The 20,984-nt window shown below is 49.3% G+C and overlaps 2 protein-coding genes across 4 annotated transcripts in view; one reads left to right on the top strand and one right to left on the bottom strand.

The window, feature by feature from the left end:
* ALDOB (aldolase, fructose-bisphosphate B) overlaps nucleotides 1–20,984 on the top strand; it is a 146,273-nt gene that overhangs the window by 19,840 nt on the left and 105,449 nt on the right. The gene's annotated exons all lie outside the window — the stretch shown is intronic.
* Nucleotides 1–20,984, bottom strand: part of RNF20 (ring finger protein 20) — a 122,599-nt gene that overhangs the window by 41,657 nt on the left and 59,958 nt on the right. For all 3 annotated transcript variants that reach the window (XM_075842286.1, XM_075842287.1, XM_075842285.1), the window contains exons 2-5: nucleotides 7,350–7,483; nucleotides 1,910–2,077; nucleotides 1,287–1,431; nucleotides 47–229 (exon numbers count right to left, since the gene is read on the bottom strand). In XM_075842286.1, coding sequence (XP_075698401.1) covers nucleotides 47–229; nucleotides 1,287–1,431; nucleotides 1,910–2,077; nucleotides 7,350–7,478 — 625 coding nt within the window. In that variant the 5' untranslated portion in view covers nucleotides 7,479–7,483. The remainder of the gene's footprint in view (nucleotides 1–46; nucleotides 230–1,286; nucleotides 1,432–1,909; nucleotides 2,078–7,349; nucleotides 7,484–20,984) is intronic.

The raw sequence follows: 20,984 nt of genomic DNA, 5'->3' as shown, positions 1-20,984 counted from the left end.
AATGGCCACCCGACACGTCACGACGTGCCTAGGATGAATGTCTTACCATTGCTGTTGAGTTTGGCCGACACCTGGTCCAGCCGAGCATGTAGACGATCGTAGACCAGCACTATGCGGGCGACAGCTCGGCGGGATGACTCCACGCGCTCTTGTAGCTGAGACTCGATCTCTTCACTGCTGCTGCTGGCCAGAATGCCCAAGAAAGAGAAGGACTCGGTCATCCCGTCCCCTACAAGAGAAGATGACCGTAAAGATCCACGTCCTGACTAGACCCGGACCACATTCTGCAGCATAGCCAGACATACGGTCCTGATGGCTCTATATCACATTGCCTCGAGGAATGGCTGATGCTTCATGTTATAGAGGTATTCTCCATACATACAGTGCTCACTAGTCATTTACCCCTCGCTGACCAATGACTGCTAGTGTACCTGTGCGATCAGGAGCGAGGTGACCGCTGTAATACAGAGCTACGGCGGCCATCACAACAATCTCACATGTTCACCGTGTGACCCTTTGTATGATACCAGCAACGCTCATCACGGCATTGAAAAGGAGAGACTGAGGGTGCCCCCGAGCGGACGTATTCCCGGTTGTTAGGGCACACTTAGCGCATACTTGCCAGCAGTCTTCAGGCCTTAATACTGCTGACAGGGCGATATAGGAGAGGGGGAGGGCATTCAAACCTGACGAAGTCTCCTGGCGCTCCGATCACCACTGAGGAGGCGGTACCTGATGATCACGTGCCCCTGCACACCCCGCCCCCCTACTCTGAGTAACGGCTCTAGCAGCCCCCTGATTGGCTACTAGACCAGAACTTGCTACCGGGGGAATCAGACAGATTTTTCGGTCATGTAACTTGCATGACAGAGATAGAAATGTAAGTTTAAAAAGCCCCCGCCCTATATCACCGGCCTCACAACTGCCGACAGGTTCCCTATAGATAAAAGATGCAACGGAATCGCTGATTTTCTGCATTTTGCTAAAATAAAAAAATATATATAAATTAAATGCTAATGTAAAAGTACCAACAAATGGCGCCAACATAAACAGCAACTCCTCCAACAAAAAGACGCATAAAGCTGCGATGCAAAAATAAAAGTTGCCATAATCGGAACTTAAAACGGAAAATTCAAAAACTAAAGAAAAAAACGGTCCTGGTCCTCAAGGCTAAAACTGGCCCGGTCCTTGAAGGGTTAAACATTCGTGTCAACACTAAGAGTGGTCCAACATGTCAGCCATGCTCACCCGGCCCACCACAACAGACAATACACCACTTCTCTCACCTCTTTCGCTGTCCTTGCGCTCTGAATTACTGTCAGAGTCCGGCTCAGGTTCTGGAATTACCAACGCGTTACGTTCGCTAAGAAATTCCCCCAAATCCTGGTCCAGGTCGTAGCGGCCGAGAAAAATGCGAATATTTTCATCAAACTGAAATGGTGGAGAGTAAAGTTGAGTACATGGTAATGCTCGATCACTGATCGGCTGCTCATTTTCTCTGCAGCGGCCACTACAGGTGAGTTGTAGCATTACATGCAGCTAATAATACAGATGGCTGTGCCTGTACTACGTGGACGGTCCGCCAGAGCTTCTGCTGGCTGACGGCCCTCTGCTCTGACTCATACAGGGCAGTCCTGAGCGGAGAACCTTCTCTAGGACAGTCACATGCCCTAGTAGGACACATGGAAAGACATTGTGGATACAAGACAACCCCTTTAAGAGTGGATGTGGAAGGTCAAACACTGGTCTCATATGTTCAGACAGATTCACGGCTTACACTCATTCTATATTCATTGTCACAAATCTTTTGCGGATCACAGGGTCTAAATTGCCCATAAAACCCGCCATATACATGGCCACCTAAAGTGGGAAAAATATACTCTGGCCTGAGCTGAGCCTCAAAACAGACCTGACTCCAATAACGATTAATAATAAGAAGAGATGCATCATCTGTGGCTTGACGTTTCTCCAGGGTCTCGATGCGGTCCCGTAGCTCATCTTCTATGGACTGCCTCTGGTCCAGCATGCCAGCCAGCTTCTTGTTCTTCACCTGCAGGGTGCGCAAGTCCTGCTCCTCCTACAAGAAAAGGCAGTCCAAATAAGGGGGTTGTCGAGGATTAAAAAAACATGGATGCTTTCTTCTAAAGACAGCGCCACACCTGTCCATAGGTTGTGTCTGGTATTGCAGCTCAGCTACATTGGAAGTGAATGGGACTGAGCGCTTTACCACACACAACCTGGTGTTCTACGGTTGTGGGAAGAAAACACACATGTTTTTTTAATCCTGGACCACCCAAAACTAAAAAAAAAGGGAAAAAAAAATAATTACAACCCGGACTATAAACAACCCGGACTATAGACAACCCGGACCACAGACAACCCGGACCACAGACAACCCGGACCACAGACAACCCGGACCACAGACAACCCGGACCACAGACAACCCGGACCACAAACAACCCGGACCACAAACAACCCGGACCACAAACAACCCGGACCACAAACCACCCGGACCACAAACAACCCGGACCACAAACAACCCGGACCACAAACAACCCGGACCACAAACAACCCGGACCACAAACAACCCGGACCACAAACAACCCGGACCACAAACAACCCGGACCACAAACAACCCGGACCACAAACAACCCGGACCACAAACAACCCGGACCACAAACAACCCGGACCACAAACAACCCGGACCACAAACAACCCGCACTACAAACAACCCGGACCACAAACAACCCGGACCACAAACAACCCGGACCACAAACAACCCGGACCACAAACAACCCGGACCACAAACAACCCGGACCACAAACAACCCGGACCACAAACAACCCGGACCACAAACAACCCGGACCACAAACAACCCGGACCACAAACAACCCGGACTACAAACAACCAACAACCAACAACCCGGACCACAAACAACCCGGACCACAAACAACCCGGACCACAAACAACCCGGACCACAAACAACCCGGACCACAAACAACCCGGACCACAAACAACCCGGACCATAAACAACCCGGACCATAAACAACCCGAACCACAAACAACCCGGACCACAAACAACCCGGACCACAAACAACCCGGACCACAAACAACCCGGACCACAAACAACCCGGACCACAAACAACCCGGACCACAAACAACCCGGACCACAAACAACCCGGACTACAAACAACCCGGACTATAAACAACCCGGACTACAAACAACCAACAACCAACAACCCGGACCACAAACAACCCGGACCACAAACAACCCGGACCACAAACAACCCGGACCATAAACAACCCGGACCACAAACAACCCGGACCACAAACAACCCGGACCACAAACAACCCGGACTACAAACAACCCGGACCACAAACAACCCGGACCACAAACAACCCGGACCACAAACAACCCGGACTACAAACAACCCGGACTATAAACAACCCGGACTACAAACAACCAACAACCAACAACCCGGACCACAAACAACCCGGACCACAAACAACCCGGACCACAAACAACCCGGACCATAAACAACCCGGACCACAAACAACCCGGACCACAAACAACCCGGACCACAAACAACCCGGACTACAAACAACCCGGACTACAAACAACCCGGACCACAAACAACCCGGACTACAAACAACCCGGACTATAAACAACCCGGACTACAAACAACCAACAACCCGGACCACAAACAACCCGGACTACAAACAACCCGGACCACAAACAACCCGGACTACAAACAACCCGGACCACAAACAACCCGGACCACAAACAACCCGGACCACAAACAACCCGGACCACAAACAACCCGGACTACAAACAACCCGGACTACAAACAACCCGGACCACAAACAACCCGGACTACAAACAACCCGGACTACAAACAACCCGGACTATAAACAACCCGGACTATAAACAACCCGGACTATAAACAACCCGGACTATAAACAACCCGGACTATAAACAACCCGGACCACAAACAACCCGGACTATAAACAACCCGGACTACAAACAACCCGGACCACAGAATGATCTCGTTATTTATCCGGCATATTGAACGCCATTAAAAAAACTATAAATTGTAAAAAACATTGGCAGAATTTGAGTTTTTTGTTCGCTCCACCTCTCAGAAAACAAAATCCAAACTGTTCAAAAAGTTGTAAGTAACCCAAAAACGTACCAATGAAAAGTTCAAGACATCCGGGAAGAAACAAACCCCCATAAAGCCATGCAAAATGTCGGGGGGACTTTTTTGTGTTTGTGACTGGGCGGGTCTTGTGTTTGTGACTGGGCGGGTCTTGTGTTTGTGACTGGGCGGGTCTTGTGTTTGTGACTGGGCGGGTCTTGTGTTTGTGACTGGGCGGGTCTTGTGTTTGTGACTGGGCGGGTCTTGTGTTTGTGACTGGGCGTGTCTTGTGTTTGTGACTGGGCGTGTCTTGTGTTTGTGACTGGGCGTGTCGTGTGTTTGTGACTGGGCGTGTCGTGTGTTTGTAACTGGGCGTGTCTCGTGTTTGTAACTGGGCGGGTCTCGTGTTTGTAACTGGGCGGGTCTCGTGTTTGTAACTGGGCGGGTCTCGTGTTTGTAACTGGGCGTGTTTACTTGTTTTACTAGCTGGGCGTTGTGGAGAGAAGTGTATGACGCTGACCAATCAGCATCATGCAATCCTCTCCATTCATTTACACAGCACATAGTGTTCTTACTAGAACGATGTGCAGCCACATACACAGTGTCCTGATAATGAATACACATGACCTCCAGCCTGGACGTGACGTGTACTCACAATCCTGACACTTCTGAATCTTTTCTGTGAGATTCCAGCAAGGGCGTGTATTATGTGCGTACATCGGGGCGTGTATTATGTGCGTACATCGGGGCGTGTTTACTACTTTTACTAGCTGGGCGTTCTGATGAGAAGTATCATCCACTTCTCTTCAGAACGCCCAGCTTCTGGCAGATCACGCTGTGACGTCACTCACAGGTCCTGCATCGTGTCAGACGAGCGAGGACACATCGGCACCAGAGGCTACAGATGATTCTGCAGCAGCATCGGCGTTTACAGGTAAATCGATGTAGCTACTTACCTGCAAACGCCGATGCTGCTGCAGAATCATCTGTAGCCTCTGGTGCCGATGTGTCCTCGCTCGTCTGACACGATGCAGGACCTGTGAGTGACGTCACAGATCTGCACTGCCAGAAGCTGGGCGTTGTGAAGAGAAGTGGATGATACTTCTCATCAGAACGCCCAGCTAGTAAAAGTAGTAAAAACGCCCCGATGTACGCACATAATACACGCCCCGATGTACGCACATAATACACGCCCCGATGTACGCACATAATACACGCCCCGATGTACACACATAATACACGCCCCGATGTACGCACATAATACACGCCCCGATGTACGCACATAATACACGCCCCGATGTACGCACATAATACACGCCCCGATGTACGCACATAATACACGCCCCGATGTACGCACATAATACACGCCCCGATGTACGCACATAATACACGCCCCGATGTACGCACATAATACACGCCCCGATGTACGCACATAATACACGCCCCGATGTACGCACATAATACACGCCCCGATGTACGCACATAATACACGCCCCGATGTACACACATAATACACGCCCCGATGTACGCACATAATACACGCCCCGATGTACGCACATAATACACGCCCCGATGTACGCACATAATACACGCCCCGATGTACGCACATAATACACGCCCCGATGTACGCACATAATACACGCCCCGATGTACGCACATAATACACGCCCCGATGTACGCACATAATACACGCCCCGATGTACGCACATAATACACGCCCCGATGTACGCACATAATACACGCCCCGATGTACACACATAATACACGCCCAGATGTACGCACATAATACACGCCCCGATGTAACACATAATACACGCCCCGATGTACGCACATAATACACGCCCCGATGTACGCACATAATACACGCCCCGATGTACGCACATAATACACGCCCACTTGGACTTTTGCAAGCCTCATTTGCATAACTACAAAAATGGTCATAACTTGGCCAAAAATGCTCGTTTTTTAAAAATAAAAACGTTACTATAATCTACATTGCAGCGCCGATCACAGGCAATAGCAGATAGGGGTTAGAGAATCTGGTGACAGAGCCTCTTTAAGGCTCTGAAAATTTTTGCCGCTTTTTATGTCATTTCTGTTTTTTGCCTACTAATAATTTTCTACTCCAGGTCTATTCAGAACTTCGTTCCTTTGATCAACTTCGATGCGGTCGATATTCGGGTTTGTTCACACGGAGTGTTTTCAGCCGTTTTTCGTGCCGTAAACGTCCCAAAAATCAGAAGCAGAACGCCTAGAAACATCTGCCCATTCATTTCAATGGGAAAAACGACGCGTAAAAAAACCTAAGCGAAAAAGTGCAGGTCACTCCTTGAGCCGCTTTTCATTGACTCTATGGAAAAAAACTCCAAAAACGGCCGGAAAAGCGACTTTAAATAAAAAACGTCTGAAAATCAGGAGGGGATTTCCCGTGAAGCTTTTGATTGTGTGCGTGGATGGAGCGGATGGATCGGGGCCACACAGGAGCGGATGGATCGGGGTCACACAGGAGCGGATGGATCGGGGTCACACAGGAGCGGATGGATCGGGGCCACACAGGAGCGGATGGATCGGGGTCACACAGGAGCGGATGGATCGGGGTCACACAGGAGCGGATGGATCGGGGTAACACAGGAGCGGATAGATTGGGGTCACACAGGAGCGGATGGATTGGGGTCACACAGGAGTGGATTGATCGGGGTCACACAGGAGCGGATGGATTGGTGTCACACAGGAGCGGATGGATCGGGGTCACACAGGAGCGGATGGATCGGGGTCACACAGGAGCGGATGGATCGGGGTCACACAGGAGCGGATGGATTGGGGTCACACAGGAGCGGATGGATTGGTGTCACACAGGAACGGATGGATTGGGGTCACACAGGAGCGGATGGATCGGGGTCACACAGGAGCGGATGGATTGGGGTCACACAGGAGCGGATGGATCGGGGTCACACAGGAGCGGATGGATCGGGGTCACACAGGAGCGGATGGATCGGGGTCACACAGGAGCGGATGGATCGGGGTCACACAGAAGCGGATGGATCGGGGTCACGGCCGTGCTGATACGATACAACATAAAACATGTAGAAAACACAAACTTTATATTTACAAAAATATGTCATCAAAGGTCATCACAGCCCGAAACAGCTTCATCGTCAAGGGGAGGAGTTACAAGAAAAAAACCCCACCAAACAAAACGGGCCGTATTACCGTAGAGGAGACCCCCCCAAGCTTTATAGTCTCCACTGTGGTCCCGGAGTCCTCCACGGCCGCCTTCTTTTCAGGGGGTCCGGAGGGGCCCGCGTCCCCGGCACATCTCTTACTACCAGTACCCGACATTGTGCCTGAAAAAGAGAGAGGAGTAAACAATATATATATATATATATACTGCCATACAGTGTCAGTCAGTACCCCTATATAATGCTATCCAGTCACTCCCCCTACATAATGCTATCCAGTCACTCCCCCTATATAATGCTATCCAGTCAGTGCCCCTATATAATGCTATCCAGTCACTCCCCCTATATAATGCTATCCAGTCACTCCCCCTATATAATGCTATCCAGTCACTCCCCCTATATAATGCTATTTAGTCACTGCCCCTATATAATGCTATCCAGTAACTCCCCCTATATAGTGCTATTTAGTCACTGCCCCTATATAATGCTATCCAGTCACTGCCCCTATATAATGCTATCCAGTCAGTGCCCCTATATAATGCTATCCAGTCACTCCCCCTATATAATGTTATCCAGTCAGTGCCCCTATATAATGCTATCCAGTCACTCCCCCTATATAATGCTATCCAGTCAGTGCCCCTATATAATGCTATCCAGTCACTCCCCCTACATAATGCTATCCAGTCACTCCCCCTATATAATGCTATCCAGTCACTCCCCCTATATAATGCTATCCAGTCAGTGCCCCTATATAATGCTATCCAGTCACTCCCCCTATATAATGCTATCCAGTCACTCCCCCTATATAATGCTATCCAGTCACTCCCCCTATATAATGCTATTTAGTCACTGCCCCTATATAATGCTATCCAGTAACTCCCCCTATATAATGCTATTTAGTCACTGCCCCTATATAATGCTATCCAGTCACTGCCCCTATATAATGCTATCCAGTCAGTGCCCCTATATAATGCTATCCAGTCACTCCCCCTATATAATGCTATCCAGTCAGTGCCCCTATATAATGCTATCCAGTCACTCCCCCTATATAATGCTATCCAGTCACTCCCCCTATATAATGCTATCCAGTCAGTGCCCCTATATAATGCTATCCAGTCAGTGCCCCTATATAATGCTATCCAGTCACTCCCCCTATATAATGCTATCCAGTCACTGCCCCTATATAATGTTATCCAGTCAGTGCCCCTATATAATGCTATCCAGTAACTCCCCCTATATAATGCTATCCAGTCACTCCCCCTATATAATGCTATCCAGTCACTCCCCTATATAATGCTATCCAGTCACTGCCCCTATATAATGCTATCCAGTCACTGCCCCTATATAATGCTATCCAGTCACTGCCCCTATATAATGCTATCCAGTCACTCCCCCTATATAATGCTATCCAGTCACTGCCCCTATATAATGCTATCCAGTCACTCCCCCTATATAATGCTATCCAGTCACTGCCCCTATATAATGCTATCCAGTCACTCCCCCTATATAATGCTATCCAGTCACTCCCCCTATATAATGCTATCCAGTCACTCCTCCTATATAATGCTATCCAGTCACTGCCCCTATATAATGCTATCCAGTCACTCCCCCTATATAATGCTATCCAGTCACTGCCCCTATATAATGCTATCCAGTCACTGCCCCTATATAATGCTATCCAGTCACTCCTCCTACATAATGCTATCCAGTCACTGCCCCTATATAATGCTATCCAGTAACTCCCCCTATATAATGCTATCCAGTCACTCCCCCTATATAATGCTATCCAGTCGCTCCCCCTATATAATGCTATCCAGTCGCTGCCCCTATATAATGCTATCCAGTCGCTGCCCCTATATAATGCTATCCAGTCGCTGCCCCTATATAATGCTATCCAGTCGCTGCCCCTATATAATGCTATCCAGTCGCTGCCCCTATATAATGCTATCCAGTCGCTGCCCCTATATAATGCTATCCAGTCGCTGCCCCTATATAATGCTATCCAGTCGCTGCCCCTATATAATGCTATCCAGTCGCTGCCCCTATATAATGCTATCCAGTCGCTGCCCCTATATAATGCTATCCAGTCACTGCCCCTATATAATGCTATCCAGTCACTGCCCCTATATAATGCTATCCAGTCACTTCCCCTATATAATGCTATCCAGTCACTGCCCCTATATAATGCTATCCAGTCACTGCCCCTATATAATGTTATCCAGTAACTCCCCCTATATAATGCTATCCAGTAACTCCCCCTATATAATGCTATCCAGTCACTCCCCCTATATAATGCTATCCAGTCACTCCCCCTATATAATGCTATCCAGTCACTCCCCCTATATAATGCTATCCAGTCACTCCCCCTATATAATGCTATCCAGTCACTCCCCCTATATAATGCTATCCAGTCACTCCCCCTATATAATGCTATCCAGTCACTACCCCTATATAATGCTATCCAGTCACTCCCCCTATATAATGCTATCCAGTCACTGCCCCTATATAATGCTATCCAGTCACTCCCCCTATATAATGCTATCCAGTCACTGCCCTTAAATAATGCTATCCAGTCACTGCCCCTATATAATGCTATCCAGTCACTGCCCCTATATAATGCTATCCAGTCGCTCCCCCTATATAATGCTATCCAGTCACTGCCCCTATATAATGCTATCCAGTCGCTCCCCCTATATAATGCTATCCAGTCACTCCTCCTATATAATGCTATCCAGTCACTGCCCCTATATAATGCTATCCAGTCACTGCCCCTATATAATGCTATCCAGTCACTGCCCCTATATAATGCTATCCAGTCACTGCCCCTATATAATGCTATCCAGTAACTCCCCCTATATAATGCTATCCAGTCACTGCCCCTATATAATGCTATCCAGTAACTCCCCCCATATAATGCTATCAGTAACTCCCCCTATATAATGCTATCCAGTCACTCCCCCTATATAATGCTATCCAGTCACTGCCCCTATATAATGCTATCGTCACTGCCCCTATATAATGCTATCCAGTAACTCCCCCTATATAATGCTATCCAGTCACTGCCCCTATATAATGCTATCCAGTCACTCCCCCTATATAATGCTATCCAGTCACTGCTCCTATATAATGCTATCCAGTCACTGCCCCTATATAATGCTATCCAGTAACTCCCCCTATATAATGCTATCCAGTCACTCCCCCTATATAATGCTATCCAGTCACTCCCCTTATATAATGCTATCCAGTCACTGCCCCTGTACAATGCTATCCAGTCACTGCCCCTATATAATGCTATCCAGTAACTCCCCCTATATAATGCTATCCAGTAACTCCCCCTATATAATGCTATCAGTAACTCCCCCTATATAATGCTATCCAGTCACTCCCCCTATATAATGCTATCCAGTCACTGCCCCTATATAATGCTATCCAGTAACTCCCCCTATATAATGCTATCCAGTCACTGCCCCTATATAATGCTATCCAGTCACTGCCCCTATATAATGCTATCCAGTCACTCCCCCTATATAATGCTATCCAGTCACTGCCCCTATATAATGCTATCCAGTCACTGCCCCTATATAATGCTATCCAGTCACTGCCCCTATATAATGCTATCCAGTCACTCCACCTATATAATGCTATCCAGTCGCTCCCCCTATATAATGCTATCCAGTCGCTGCCCCTATATAATGCTATCCAGTCAGTGCCCCTATATAATGCTACCCAGTAACTCCCCCTATATAATGCTATTTAGTCACTGCCCCTATATAATGCTATCCAGTCACTGCCCCTATATAATGCTATCCAGTCACTGCCCCTATATAATGCTATCCAGTCACTGCCCCTATATAATGCTATCCAGTAACTCCCCCTATATAATGCTATCCAGTCACTGCCCCTATATAATGCTATCCAGTCACTGCCCCTATATAATGCTATCCAGTCACTGCCCCTATATAATGCTATCCAGTAACTCCCCCTATATAATGCTATTTAGTCACTGTCCCTATATAATGCTATCCAGTCACTGCCCCTATATAATGCTATCCAGTCACTGCCCCTATATAATGCTATCCAGTAACTCCCCCTATATAATGCTATCCAGTCACTGCCCCTATATAATGCTATCCAGTCACTGCCCCTATATAATGCTATCCAGTAACTCCCCCTATATGATGCTATCCAGTAACTCCCCCTATATAATGCTATCAGTAACTCCCCCTATATAATGCTATTTAGTCACTGCCCCTATATAATGCTATCCAGTCACTGCCCCTATATAATGCTATCCAGTCACTGCCCCTATATAATGCTATCCAGTCACTGCCCCTATATAATGCTATCCAGTCACTGCCCCTATATAATGCTATCCAGTAACTCCCCCTATATAATGCTATCCAGTCACTGCCCCTATATAATGCTATCCAGTCACTGCCCCTATATAATGCTATCCAGTCACTGCCCCTATATAATGCTATCCAGTAACTCCCCCTATATAATGCTATCCAGTAACTCCCCCTATATAATGCTATCAGTAACTCCCCCTATATAATGCTATCCAGTCACTCCCCCTATATAATGCTATCCAGTCACTGCCCCTATATAATGCTATCCAGTCACTCCCCCTATATAATGCTATCCAGTCACTGCCCCTATATAATGCTATCCAGTAACTCCCCCTATATAATGCTATCCAGTCACTGCTCCTATATAATGCTATCCAGTCACTGCCCCTATATAATGCTATCCAGTAACTCCCCCTATATAATGCTATCCAGTCACTCCCCCTATATAATGCTATCCAGTCACTCCCCTTATATAATGCTATCCAGTCACTGCCCCTATATAATGCTATCCAGTCACTGCCCCTATATAATGCTATCCAGTCACTGCCCCTATATAATGCTATCCAGTCACTGCCCCTATATAATGCTATCCAGTCACTGCCCCTATATAATGCTATCCAGTCACTGCCCCTATATAATGCTATCCAGTAACTCCCCCTATATAATGCTATCCAGTCACTGCCCCTATATAATGCTATCCAGTCACTGCCCCTATATAATGCTATCCAGTAACTCCCCCTATATAATGCTATCCAGTAACTCCCCCTATATAATGCTATCAGTAACTCCCCCTATATAATGCTATCCAGTCACTCCCCCTATATAATGCTATCCAGTCACTGCCCCTATATAATGATATCGTCACTGCCCCTATATAATGCTATCCAGTAACTCCCCCTATATAATGCTATCCAGTCACTGCCCCTATATAATGCTATCCAGTAACTCCCCCTATATAATGCTATCCAGTCACTGCTCCTATATAATGCTATCCAGTCACTGCCCCTATATAATGCTATCCAGTAACTCCCCCTATATAATGCTATCCAGTCACTCCCCCTATATAATGCTATCCAGTCACTCCCCTTATATAATGCTATCCAGTCACTGCCCTTATATAATGCTATCCAGTCACTGCCCCTATATAATGCTATCCAGTCACTGCCCCTATATAATGCTATCCAGTCACTGCCCCTATATAATGCTATCCAGTCACTGCCCCTATATAATGCTATCCAGTCACTGCCCCTATATAATGCTATCCAGTAACTCCCCCTATATAATGCTATCCAGTCACTGCCCCTATATAATGCTATCCAGTCACTGCCCCTATATAATGCTATCCAGTCACTTCCCCTATATAATGCTATCCAGTAACTCCCCCTATATAATGCTATCCAGTAACTCCCCCTATATAATGCTATCAGTAACTCCCCCTATATAATGCTATCCAGTCACTCCCCCTATATAATGCTATCCAGTCACTGCCCCTATATAATGCTATCGTCACTGCCCCTATATAATGCTATCCAGTAACTCCCCCTATATAATGCTAACCAGTCACTGCCCCTATATAATGCTATCCAGTAACTCCCCCTATATAATGCTATCCTGTCACTGCTCCTATATAATGCTATCGAGTCACTGCCCCTATATAATGCTATCCAGTCACTCCCCCTATATAATGCTATCCAGTCACTGCCCCTATATAATGCTATCCAGTAACTCCCCCTATATAATGCTATCCAGTCACTGCCCCTATATAATGCTATACAGTCACTGCCCCTATATAATGCTATACAGTCACTGCCCCTATATAATGCTATCCAGTCGCTCCCCCTATATAATGCTATCCAGTCGCTGCCCCTATATAATGCTATCCAGTCAGTGCCCCTATATAATGCTATCCAGTAACTCCCCCTATATAATGCTATTTAGTCACTGCCCCTATATAATGCTATCCAGTCACTGCCCCTATATAATGCTATCCAGTCACTCCCCCTATATAATGTAATCCAGTCACTGCCCCTATATAATGCTATCCAGTCACTGCCCCTATATAATGCTATCCAGTCACTGCCCCTATATAATGCTATCCAGTCACTCCCCCTATATAATGCTATCCAGTCACTGCCCCTATATAATGCTATCCAGTCACTGCCCCTATATAATGCTATCCAGTAACTCCCCCTATATAATGCTATCCAGTCACTGCCCCTATATAATGCTATCCAGTCACTCCCCCTATATAATGCTATCCAGTCACTGCCCCTATATAATGCTATCCAGTCACTGCCCCTATATAATGCTATCCAGTCACTCCCCCTATATAATGATATCCAGGCACTTTCCCTATATAATGCAATCCAGTCACTGCCCCTATATAATGCTATCCAGTCACTGCCCCTATATAATGCTATCCAGTCACTCCCCCTATATAATGCTATCCAGTCACTGCCCCTATATAATGCTATCCAGTAACTCCCCCTATATAATGCTATCCAGTCACTTCCCCTATATAATGCTATCCAGTCACTCCCCCTATATAATGATATCCAGGCACTTTCCCTATATAATGCAATCCAGTCACTGCCCCTATATAATGCTATCCAGTCACTCCCCCTATAAAATGCTATCCAGTCACTCCCCCTGAAAACCACACAAAGCTCCACTAAAAAAGTGCTACCCGCAGTGCCCCCAAAAACAGCATCATCCCAAATACAGCACTAGACACCCCAACAGCATGGTCCCTCCTTACACTACAAGCCACAGTCCCCAAATACAGCACTGGACACCCCAACAGCATGGTCCCTCCTTACACTACAAGCCACAGTCCCCAAATACAGCACTGGACACCCCAACAGCATAGTCCCTCCTTACACTACAAGCCACAGTCCCCAAATACAGCACTGGACACCCCAACACCAGCAGCATGGTCCCTCCTTACACTACAAGCCACAGTCGCCAAATACAGCACTAGACACCCCAACAGCGGCAGGATGGTCCCTCCTTACACTACAAGCCACAGTCCCCAAATACAGCACTAGACACCCCAACAGCGGCAGCATGGTCCCTCCTTACAGTACAAGCCTCAGTCCCCAAATACAGCACTAGACACCCCAACAGCGGCAGCATGGTCCCTCCTTACACTACAAGCAACAGTCCCCAAATACAGCACTAGACACCACAACAGCGGCCGCATTGGGTCCCTCCTTACCCTACAAGTCACAGTCCCCAAATACAGCACTGGACACCCCAACAGCGGCAGCATGGTCCCTCCTTACAGTACAAGCCTCAGTCCCCAAATACAGCACTAGACACCCCAACAGCGGCAGCATGATCCCTCCTTACACTACAAGCCACAGTCCCCAAATACAGCACTAGACACCCCAACAGTGGCAGCATGGTCCCTCCTTACAGTACAAGCCACAGTCCCTAAATACAGCACTAGACACCCCAACAGCATGGTCCCTCCTTACACTACAAGCCACAGTCCCCAAATACAGCACTAGACACCCCAACAGCATGGTCCCTCCTTACACTACAAGCCACAGTCCCCAAATACAGCACTGGACACCCCAAAAGCATGGCCCCTCCTTACACTACAAGCCACAGTCCCCAAATACAGCACTGGACACCCCAACAGCATGGTCCCTCCTTACACTACAAGCCACAGTCCCCAAATACAGCACTAGACACCCCAACAGCGGCAGCATGGTCACTCCTTACACTACAAGCCACAGTCCCCAAATACAGCACTGGACACCCCAACAGCATGGCCCCTCCTTACACTACAAGCCACAGTCCCCAAATACAGCACTGGACACCCCAACAGCAGCAGCATGGTCCCTCCTTACACTACAAGCCACAGTCGCCAAATACAGCACTAGACACCCCAACAGCGGCAGCATGGTCCCTCCTTACAGTACAAGCCACAGTCCCCAAATACAGCACTAGACACCCCAACAGCGGCAGCATGGTCCCTCCTTACAGTACAAGCCACAGTCCCCAAATACAGCACTGGACACCCCAACAGCGGCAGCATGGTCCCTCCTTACACTACAAGCCACAGTCCCCAAATACAGCACTGGACACCCCAACAGCATGGCCCCTCCTTACACTACAAGCCACAGTCCCCAAATACAGCACTGGACACCCAAACAGCAGCAGCATGGTCCCTCCTTACACTACAAGCCACAGTCCCCAAATACAGCACTAGACACCCCAACAGCGGCAGGATGGTCCCTCCTTACACTACAAGCCACAGTCCCCAAATACAGCACTAGACACCCCAACAGCGGCAGCATGGTCCCTCCTTACAGTACAAGCCTCAGTCCCCAAATACAGCACTAGACACCCCAACAGCGGCAGCATGGTCCCTCCTTACACTACAAGCCAGTCCCCAAATACAGCACTAGACACCCCAACAGCGGCAGCATGGTCCCTCCTTACACTACAAGCAACAGTCCCCAAATACAGCACTAGACACCCCAACAGCGGCAGCATGGTCCCTCCTTACCCTACAAGTCACAGTCCCCAAATACAGCACTGGACACCCCAACAGCGGCAGCATGGTCCCTCCTTACAGTACAAGCCTCAGTCCCCAAATACAGCACTAGACACCCCAACAGCGGCAGCATGATCCCTCCTTACACTACAAGCCACAGTCCCCAAATACAGCACTAGACACCCCAACAGCGGCAGCATGGTCCCTCCTTACAGTACAAGCCACAGTCCCCAAATACAGCACTAGACACCCCAACAGCGGCAGCATGGTCCCTCCTAACAGTACAAGCCACAGTCCCCAAATACAGAACTAGACACCACAACAGCGGCAGCATGGTCCCTCCTTACAGTACAAGCCTCAGTCCCCAAATACAGCACTGGACACCCCAACAGCGGCAGCATGGTCCCTCCTTACAGTACAAGCCTCAGTCCCCAAATACAGCACTGGACACCCCAACAGCGACAGCATGGTCCCTCCTTACACTACAAGCCACAGTCCCCAAATACAGCACTAGACACCCCAACAGCGGCAGCATAGTCCCTCCTTACACTACAAGCCACAGTCCCCAAATACAGAACTAGACACCACAACAGCGGCAGCATGGTCCCTCCTTACAGTACAAGCCTCAGTCCCCAAATACAGCACTAGACACCCCAACAGCGGCAGCATGGTCCCTCCTTACAGTACAAGCCTCAGTCCCCAAATACAGCACTAGACACCCCAACAGCGGCAGCATGGTCCCTCCTTACACTACAAGCCACAGTCCCCAAATACAGCACTAGACACCCCAACAGCGGCAGCATGGTCCCTCCTTACACTACAAGCCACAGTCCCCAAATACAGCACTGGACACCCCAACAGCGGCAGCATTGTCCCTCCTTACACTACAAGCCACAGTCCCCAAATACAACACTAGACACCCCAACAGCGGCAGCATGGTCCCTCCTTACACAACAAGCCACAGTCCCCAAATACAGCACTAGACACCCCAACAGCAGCAGCATGGTCCCTCCTTACACTACAAGCCACAGTCCCCAAATACAGCACTAGACACCTCAACAGCGGCAGCATGATCCCACCTTACACTACAAGCCACAGTCCCCAAATACAGCACTAGACACCCCAACAGCGGCAGCATGGTCCCTCCTTACACTACAAGCCACAGTCCCCAAATACAACACTAGACACCCCAACAGCGGCAGCATGGTCCCTCCTTACACTACAAGCCACAGTCCCCAAATACAGCACTAGACACCCCAACAGCGGCAGCATTGTCCCTCCTTACACTACAAGCCACAGTCCCCAAATACAACACTAGACACCCCAACAGCGGCAGCATGGTCCCTCCTTACACTACAAGCCACAGTCCCCAAATACAGCACTAGACACCCCAACAGCAACAGCAGCATGGTCCCTCCTTACACTACAAGCCACAGTCCCCAAATACAGCACTAGACACCTCAACAGCGGCAGCATGATCCCTCCTTACACTACAAGCCACAGTCCCCAAATACAGCACTAGACACCCCAACAGCGACAGCATGGTCCCTCCTTACACTACAAGCCACAGTCCCCAAATACAGCACTAGACACCCCAACAGCGGCAGCATGGTCCCTCCTTACACTACAAGCCACAGTCCCCAAATACAGCACTAGACACCCCAACAGCGGCAGCATTGTCCCTCCTTACACTACAAGCCACAGTCCCCAAATACAACACTAGACACCCCAACAGCGGCAGCATGGTCCCTCCTTACACTACAAGCCACAGTCCCCAAATACAGCACTAGACACACCAACAGCGGCAGCATTGTCCCTCCTTACACTACAAGCCACAGTCCCCAAATACAACACTAGACATCCCAACAGCGGCAGCATGGTCCCTCCTTACACTACAAGCCACAGTCCCCAAATACAGCACTAGACACCCCAACAGCAGCAGCAGCATGGTCCCTCCTTACAGTACAAGCCACAGTCCCCAAATACAGCACTAGACACCCCAACAGCATGGTCCCTCCTTACACTACAAGACACAGTCCCCAAATACAGCACTAGATACCCCAACAGCGGCAGCATGGTCCCTCCTTACACTACAAGCCACAGTCCCCAAATACAGCACTAGACACCCCAACAGCGGCAGCATTGTCCCTCCTTACACTACAAGCCACAGTCCCCAAATACAACACTAGACACCCCAACAGCGGCAGCATGGTCCCTCCTTACACAACAAGCCACAGTCCCCAAATACAGCACTAGACACCCCAACAGCAGCAGCAGCATGGTCCCTCCTTACACTACAAGCCACAGTCCCCAAATACAGCACTAGACACCCCAACAGCGGCAGCATGGTCCCTCCTTACACTACAAGCCACAGTCCCCAAATACAGCACTAGACACCCCAACAGCAGCAGCAGCATGGTCCCTCCTTACACTACAAGCCACAGTCCCCAAATACAGCACTAGACACCTCAACAGCGGCAGCATGGTCCCTCCTTACAGTACAAGCCACAGTCCCCAAATACAGCACTAGACACCCCAACAGCGGCAGCATGGTCCCTCCTTACACTACAAGCCAGTCCCCAAATACAACACTAGACACCCCAACAGCGGCAGCATGGTCCCTCCTTACACTACAAGCCACAGTCCCCAAATACAACACTAGACACCCCAACAGCGGCAGCATGGTCCCTCCTTACACAAGCCACAGTCCCCAAATACAGCACTAGACACCCCAACAGCAACAGCAGCATGATCCCTCCTTACACTACAAGCCACAGTCCCCAAATACAACACTAGACACCCCAACAGCGGCAGCATGGTCCCTCCTTACACTACAAGCCACAGTCCCCAAATACAGCACTAGACACCCCAACAGCAGCAGCATGGTCCCTCCTTACACTACAAGCCTCAGTCCCCAAATACAGCACTAGACACCCCAACAGCGGCAGCATTGTCCCTCCTTACACTACAAGCCACAGTCCCCAAATACAACACTAGACACCCCAACAGCGGCAGCATGGTCCCTCCTTACACAACAAGCCACAGTCCCCAAATACAGCACTAGACACCCCAACAGCAGCAGCAGCATGGTCCCTCCTTACACTACAATCCACAGTCCCCAAATACAGCACTAGACACCCCAACAGCGACAGCATGGTCCCTCCTTACACTACAAGCCACAGTCCCCAAATACAACACTAGACACCCCAACAGCAGCAGCATGGTCCCTCCTTACACTACAGGCCACAGTCCCCAAATACAGCACTAGACACCCCAACAGCGGCAGCATGGTCCCTCCTTACACTACAAGCCACAGTCCCCAAATACAGCACTAGACACCCCAACAGCGGCAGCATGGTCCCTCCTTACACTACAAGCCACAGTCCCCAAATACAGAACTAGACACCCCAACAGCGGCAGCATGGTCCCTCCTTACAGTACAAGCCACAATCCCCAAATACAGCACTAGACACCCCAACAGCGGCAGCATGGTCCCTCCTTACAGTACAAGCCACAGTCCCCAAATACAGCACTAGACACCACAACAGCGGCAGCATGGTCCCTCCTTACACTACAACCCACAGTCCCCAAATACAGCACTGGACACCCCAACAGCGGGAGCATGGTCCCTCCTTACACTACAAGCCACAGTCCCCAAATACAGCACTAGACACCCCAACAGCGGCAGCATGGTCCCTCCTTACACTACAAGCCACAGTCCCCAAATACAGCACTAGACACCCCAACAGCGGCAGCATGGTCCCTCCTTACAGTACAAGCCACAGTCCCCAAATACAGCACTAGACACCCCAACAGCGGCAGCATGGTCCCTCCTTACAGTACAAGCCTCAGTCCCCAAATACAGCACTAGACACCCCAACAGCGGCAGCATGGTCCCTCCTTACACTACAAGCCACAGTCCCCAAATACAGCACTAAACACACCAACAGCGGCAGCATTGTCCCTCCTTACACTACAAGCCTCAGTCCCCAAATACAGCACTAGACACCCCAACAGCGGCAGCATGGTCCCTCCTTACACTACAAGCCTCAGTCCCCAAATACAGCACTGGACACCCCAAAAGCGGCAGCATGGTCCCTCCTTACACTACAAGCCACAGTCCCCAAATACAGCACTAGACACCCCAACAGCAGCAGCATGGTCCCTCCTTACACTACAAGCCACAGTCCCCAAATACAGCACTAGACACCCCAACAGCGGCAGCATGGTCCCTCCTTACAGTACAAGCCACAATCCCCAAATACAGCACTAGACACCCCAACAGCGGCAGCATTGTCCCTCCTTACACTACAAGCCACAGTCCCCAAATACAGCACTGGACACCCCAACAGCGGCAGCATGGTCCCTCCTTACACTACAAGCCACAGTCCCCAAATACAGCACTGGACACCCCAACAGCGGCAGCATGGTCCCTCCTTACACTACAAGCCAAAGTCCCCAAATACAGCACTAGACACCCCAACAGCGGCAGCATGGTCCCTCCTTACACTACAAGCCACAGTCCCCAAATACAGCACTGGACACCCCAACAGCGGAAGCATGGTCCCTCCTTACACTACAAGCCACAGTCCCCAAATACAGCACTAGACACCCCAACAGCGGCAGCATGGTCCCTCCTTACACTACAAGCCACAGTCCCCAAATACAGCACTAGACACCCCAACAGCAGCAGCATGGTCCCTCCTTACACTACAAGCCACAGTCCCCAAATACAGCACTAGTCACCCCAACAGCGGCAGCATGGTCCCTCCTTACAGTACAAGCCTCAGTCCCCAAATACAGCACTAGA

This window comes from Rhinoderma darwinii, chromosome 11 (genome assembly GCF_050947455.1).
Source record: "Rhinoderma darwinii isolate aRhiDar2 chromosome 11, aRhiDar2.hap1, whole genome shotgun sequence".
NCBI classification, from domain to species: domain Eukaryota; kingdom Metazoa; phylum Chordata; class Amphibia; order Anura; family Rhinodermatidae; genus Rhinoderma; species Rhinoderma darwinii.
This window is presented reverse-complemented; position numbering and strand designations above follow the sequence as displayed.